Source organism: Haliotis rufescens, unplaced genomic scaffold (genome assembly GCF_023055435.1).
Source record: "Haliotis rufescens isolate VD_foot unplaced genomic scaffold, xgHalRufe1.0.p SCAF_9, whole genome shotgun sequence".
NCBI lineage: Eukaryota > Metazoa > Mollusca > Gastropoda > Lepetellida > Haliotidae > Haliotis > Haliotis rufescens.
Genome location: NW_025964383.1, coordinates 12,961,909 through 12,968,187, shown reverse-complemented (window position 1 = coordinate 12,968,187; position 6,279 = coordinate 12,961,909). Strand labels below are relative to the sequence as shown.

The 6,279-nt window shown below is 44.8% G+C and overlaps 1 protein-coding gene across 1 annotated transcript; it reads right to left on the bottom strand.

Moving 5' to 3' along the window:
- Positions 1 to 488: 488 nt before the first annotated feature.
- LOC125377434 lies at positions 489 to 6,279 on the bottom strand. The gene is made up of 2 exons (XM_048390776.1): positions 6,157 to 6,279; positions 489 to 1,265 (listed from the first exon to the last, which is right to left on the bottom strand). The coding sequence occupies exons 1-2, from the start codon at positions 6,167 to 6,169 to the stop codon at positions 610 to 612; spliced, it is 669 nt and encodes a 222-aa protein (XP_048246733.1). The 5' UTR covers positions 6,170 to 6,279; the 3' UTR covers positions 489 to 609.

The following is a 6,279-nucleotide window of genomic DNA, read 5'->3' as shown; positions in this document are numbered from 1 at the left end:
TTTTTAACACATATCATATCAAGATTAGAGATGCAGGAAGTTATATTTTATAGGCGCGGCAGATCATAACTCAAAACAACAAAGTCTTATTTATATACACGATGATGTCATTTACTACATGATCATTATGAAAGCCTTCTTTCAGAAAGAAGACATGTTCGAGTCATGCTGTTGTTCCTGAGTAGTGAGTATCTACTACAATTCATAATCACCATCGTCCTCTCCGGTCTAGTGGTAGAGCATCTGCCTGTAGAGTGCAAGGTCAGGGGTTCGATCGCCGGCCGCGTCACACCAAAAGACGTTGAAAGATGGCACTTGTTGTTACCATGTCTGGCGCTCGGCATTATGGTGCTAAAACAAGGACGGGTCGGTTCAGAGTCAGTATACACTGTCTGACTGGGGTATTCATGTTTAAACTGCGATATCTCAGTGGGCTAACTATGAAATCGGCATCAGTCAGGACTAGTACAAGCAACCACGCACGTGGATGCATGCGACGTCAAACCCCATTTCACCTCATCTCACAATCACCATCATTGTCATCATCACGACAGCGCCTTGACAACCATTGTCACCATAACGACATAGTTTTGACAATCACTGTCACCATCACGACAGCGCCTTAACAATCATGGCTTTCTTCTCCTCTGTCATGTTGATGTCGCTGCCCACTACAAGTGTCATGCTGACAGTGGCATCATTGGGGTTACACATTCCGAACATCGGCCACAGTGGCTGACTAGAGTCTACATTGTCTAACGTCGAAATCACTTTGTTCTCCTTCACGTCAATGAAAACAATCTTCTTCCTGGCGTCATCATAGACAACACCGTAATGCAGTGTGTATGATGCCCCTGCTGTGTTGGGGAGGGTGTCAGACGAACACAGCACACACTTTTCCTCCTTCCAGGTGTACCTGCCTAACCAGCCGTATTTAATAGAGAAGGAGGCTTTCATACAGTAGGAGTGGTTACATGTTGCTATACTATGACGCACGTCCCTCTGCTCCTCCCTACAGACACCAACCTCCATGAGGTGCCACTGCTCTGTGAGTGGTTTGTCCAGACTGACCCTGGACTTCATCTCCCAGTACTGGGGACAGCCAGCCCGGGGGAGGGGGGCAGTGCTACATGTGCCCCAGTAGTTCGTCTGTCTCCCCTCCCCTGCATATCTGGTTTTCGACTCCCTGTTGACCAGGTTTCCTTCTGTGTTGACGTGGACCCAGTCGAGATTGACTCTGTCTTTGTCATACCTTAGATTTGTACCTACAAAATATGAATGCAGATAACATGTGAATAAAACATGAGATAGATAGTTAGAGGTAGGTTATCTAATTACATTTAAATACTAGGATTTCACTGCTTAGTACAATATACTGATATATAAATAATAAAGTAATATAATAATAAAATATATAATCACAGCGCAGAAGTAAGAACAAGGAATATATACATTGTAGTACGTTTGGATGTATGATTTATGTTTATATTGGATCAACTAATAATCCTTCAACTCTAACTGGGAATTAGTTAGTAACAGGTCTAGTATGGCTCATCAAATGATTCACAGCCTCAGACACAGGACATGACCATCATTTGCGACTTAGAAATTGTTAAAATGTAAAACAATGCTAAGATCGATTTGAACACGATCGGCTATTTCCGTGGGGTGGCTCATAGCCATTATAAACCCGGAATATAACGGACCTCGTGACCGTCACGTGATGCAAACATCGTAACGTGCAGACATCAGAAATGAATGGCTTCTGAGAGGTAAGAAAATGCATCTTATGTGGCAAATGTGCATCCGCGATCGTGTTGAGGCGGAATCGTGTTTTCTGTTGAGGCAGAAATAGCCTAGACTCACAGCCGGGCCTTCTTTGCGATTACAGAAAGAGATGGAAGAGCCCGAAGTTAACAGAAAGTGTTGTGTCATACATTGCAGGACGCACGTGGGTTGACGATGGGAGATACGTAGCATTATCGGTACAGGACACAAACAAAAAATAACCCAATAAACAATAAGCCACATTATGTGTAAAAAAATCATGTTTTGAAATAAACTAAGCGGCAAAAGAAAGTATAGGTTGGCAATTTGTAATTTTCCTAAAAACAGCGATAACTAGTGGAAAGTGGGGATTGGGAATATGACTGCCCAGGAACAGGTACCCAAAAACACCTCCCTCGAACGCGCCACCTTTGACGGCGCCCGTGCGGTAACAGAAAATTGTGAAACAGGTTTCCCGCCTATGGTATAAACTGCACGTGCATATAAGCTGTATAAATGCGTTCGTCTGCAGGGTATAACCACACGTGATGAAAGCACACAAAAGAAATGCCACGACTGTCACAGGAGCAGAGAGAGAGAGAGAGAGAAAGAGAGAGAGAGAGAGCGATCGGTAACACAGGTCCAAATTGCATTCACAAAAAAACAAGAAGAGGTTTTGTTGTGAATTATGTTAAACTACCGGGCAAAAGAAAATTTTCACTTTAAAAATAGTTGTATAAAAAGCAAAAACGCTGGTACAGGTTTGATCTCCCGCTGAAAACATTCGCCCAAATGCATCATGACCACAACCACAATGCAGATTTTCGAACGCAGCTTTCCAAATCATACTTTGTTGAAAACGTGCAAAACGTTATTTTGAGACATTGGTCCAAATGCACGTGCGTGATTGTGGCATAAATACCGACGTTGGACAGAGCAGGCATTCAGTAAGCAAAAAACCACCAAGAATATGCCCAGACCTATACAAGCACAACGAGACAGAGCGATCGGTATGGTCAATATGGGGGCTACTCAACGTCAGATAGCCAGAACCTTCAACTGCTCCCAGACCACCATCAGCAAGTTGATAATCCGCTACCAACAGACAGGACAGACTCAAGACCGGCCAAGATCGGGAAGACCGAGAGTGACAACACCGGCCGAAGACCGATACATCCGGCAGATTCACCTCCGAAACAGATGTGTGGCGGCGACGTCGACGGCGGCAACAGCACTAGGGCATGCCATCAGCAGACGAACAGTCCTTCGACGACTTCGTACGGCTGGTATACGAGCCTACCGACACTTCCTTGGAATGGCCTTGACCCGTCTACACCGTCAACGCAGACTGCAATGGGCACGAACTGTACGTCAGTGGCAGCGACGTGACCGGGCGAGAGTGCTCTTTACAGATGAAAGTCGGTTCTGTCTGTTCAGGAACGATGGCAGAGTTCGAATTTTTCGACGAAGGGGAGACCGACTGGCGCCAAACTGCATGAGAGAAGTTCACCCGTTTGGAGTTTGAGGCGTCATGTTATTGGGTGGCATTTGTGGCCAGATTACAACACGGCTGGTTATCATCCGAGAAAACCTGAATTCTCAGCGATACAGGGATGAAGTGTTAAGACCTGTTGCGGTGCCCTTTATTCAACATCAGCCAAGAGGATCAATTTTGCAACAAGACAACGCAAGGCCTCACACCACCCGAACTGCTCAAGACTACCTGACCGTTAACGTCAACAAATTGCCCTGGCCATCTTTTTTCTCTAGACATGAACCCCATTGAACATCTCTAGGATCATCTTGTTCGTCAGCTGAGACAACATGTACCGCCTCCAGCGAACCGACAGGAACTTGAACAGACTCCATTGAACTTATTGAACAGGATTCCTGTTGACGTTATCCGCCGACTGACGACGTCAATGAGGAGGCGTTTGTTGGCGTGCATGGATGCCCAGGGTGGTCACACTCGCTATTGATGACGTTTTACCTGACTACTGTGTCATTAATGGACTCTTCATACACTTTTTCAATGAACTCTGATTTGTGTAATTTTTAATTTGGACCCTTTGACTGTTTCTTTGTGTATTGCGGAGAATGCAATATCGGCATTTCATTGCATTTTCATTTTAATTCATGGAAAATTTCTGTTTATAAATTAATCATCATAAATCTCACACATGCCTTTGTTTTAGGTGTTTGGTCAAGTGAAGTCAGTGAAAACTTTCTTTTGCCCGGTAGTTTATAATCTAGGGAAGGGTAACAAATTATTGATCAACCACAGTTTGAATGAAATTGTGCAATCACAGGTAATGTATGTTCAAGGTAAACAATTGTGGGGTAAGAAATTTCATTTTCAAAAGTTGTCTGAAATGTCACCAAACAATTGTCAGACACATTACAAGTTCATTGTCGACACAGTTGCCTTAAATAGTGTGTATGACGTCCACCTGCCTCAATGCATGCTGTGATGCGCCGCCTCATCGATGACGTCAGTCTTCTGATGACGTGGACTGGAATCCGTTGCCACTCGTCTCTCAGGGCCTGCTGCAATTCTTGTCTGTTGACGGGAGGCTGATGGCGTGCTCTAATCTGTCTGTCAAGATGGTCCCACAAATGGATTCATATCGGGTGAGTGGGCAGGCCAGGCCAAAACGTCAACGTTCTGCTGGTTTAGAAAGTTCCGAGTTAGTATTGCAGTATGGGGCCTGTTGAAACAATGTCCCCTGCTGTTGGTTTTGTAAGAACGGAGGCACAACTGGCTGCAACACTTGGCCTCTGTACTGCACAGCGTTCAGGTTTCCCTGTATAATCACCAAATCAGTCTTCTGATCTCCACAAATACCGCCCCACACCATGACACCTCCCCCGCCGAATGGATCGACCTCTCGAATACACGCCGGAGCCAAACGTTTCCCTCTGCGTCGATAAGCTCGCTCTCTGCCGTCATTTCGAAACAAGTTAAACCGACGTTCATCAGAAAACAGCACTCAACGCCAATTTCTCACTTGCCAGCGTCGAACCTGCCTCGCCTATAGCACTCTCGTGCGTCGATGTTGAGCAGTCAGTACCATTCCTCTGAAAGGACGATACACTCGGATTCCAGCAGCACGAAGTCGTCGTGGCTAATGGGATGTCCCAACGCTGTTGCTGCCGTCGCCGTTACGAATCTGTTTCGCAGGTGAATGAGCCGTATCTGACCGTCTTCCAATGGTGTTGTCACTCGGGGTCGTCCGGTTCTAGGCCTGTCCTGTGTCCCCCGTGTCTGCCTGTACCGTTGAATCAGCCTGGCTGCTGTCAATGGTGTACAACCAAACCTTCTGGCAATTTGGACCTGTTTTGCCCCCATTTAGTCCATACCGATGGCTCTCTCTCTCTCTCTCTCTGCTCCTGTGACAGTCGAGGCATTTCTTTTGTATCCTTTCATCTCGTGTGGCTATACCCTGCAGTCGAACGCATTGATACAGCTTACATGCACGTGCAGTTTATGCCATAGGCGGGAAACCTGTTTCACCATTTTTTGTCACCGCACGAGCGCCGACAAAGGTGGCGCGTTCGGATGGGGTGTGTTTTGGTACCTGTTTCTGGGCAGTCATATTCCACACTTTCCACATCTTATCGCTGTTTTTAGGAAAATTATAAATTGCCAACCTATACTTTCTTTTGCCGCTTAGTTTATTTGTTATGGTCTAATTAAACAGTGATCGTTGTCAAGGTAATTGATTTTTAATACTTTTTATTGTCATCTATATTTACAAGTAGCTGATAATAATAAATCTGTGAAACTATTACCACGTTTTCATTATTACTTTATCCTTGTTTAATGACACTCTGCTCTCTGGATCACAGCTCCCTGACAACTACTACGGCCACTAAATATTCGAAAAGAAATCAGTGATTGATCTCAAGAGTAACGATCCACTTCTATAGGCTATAGTCGACTCGTAGGAGAACCCTAGCCTCTTTCGGCTTAAAAGAAAATCTCATCCTCAGTAAAAAGTATTGGCCGCAATATGGCCATCCTCATTAATACAGAGTATTTCTTGAGCAAAGCCATACTCTTTCACATCACAGGGCTACAGATGCCACGTTGACTGGACTACAGATATCGCCTGGACAGGGCTAATGATATCGCATTAACCTTGACCTTAACGCAACAACGTGACGTTTATTCTCTTCGTTAGTGGCAGACACAAAATCTTCCATCTTGTGACAAGCATGGGACACTCACATGTGGCCAGTGGTGAACCCTGCAATCGCTATGGGTGATTGAATTTTATAAACTGCCTTTGAATGTGCTCGTATGGTTTAACATTGTATTTTACTTGAACAAGATGTAATTAAATGTAATATTGTATTGGGGTGGAGGATACTAGTATATGAACTTACACTTCAGCATCATTGATCGGTCTACAACTTCTGACTTCAGCAGATGAAAACCGCACTCTCTGGCCACACCTGTAACATCAATATATACATCAGCATATACATGTGTGATGAGACAAACGTACG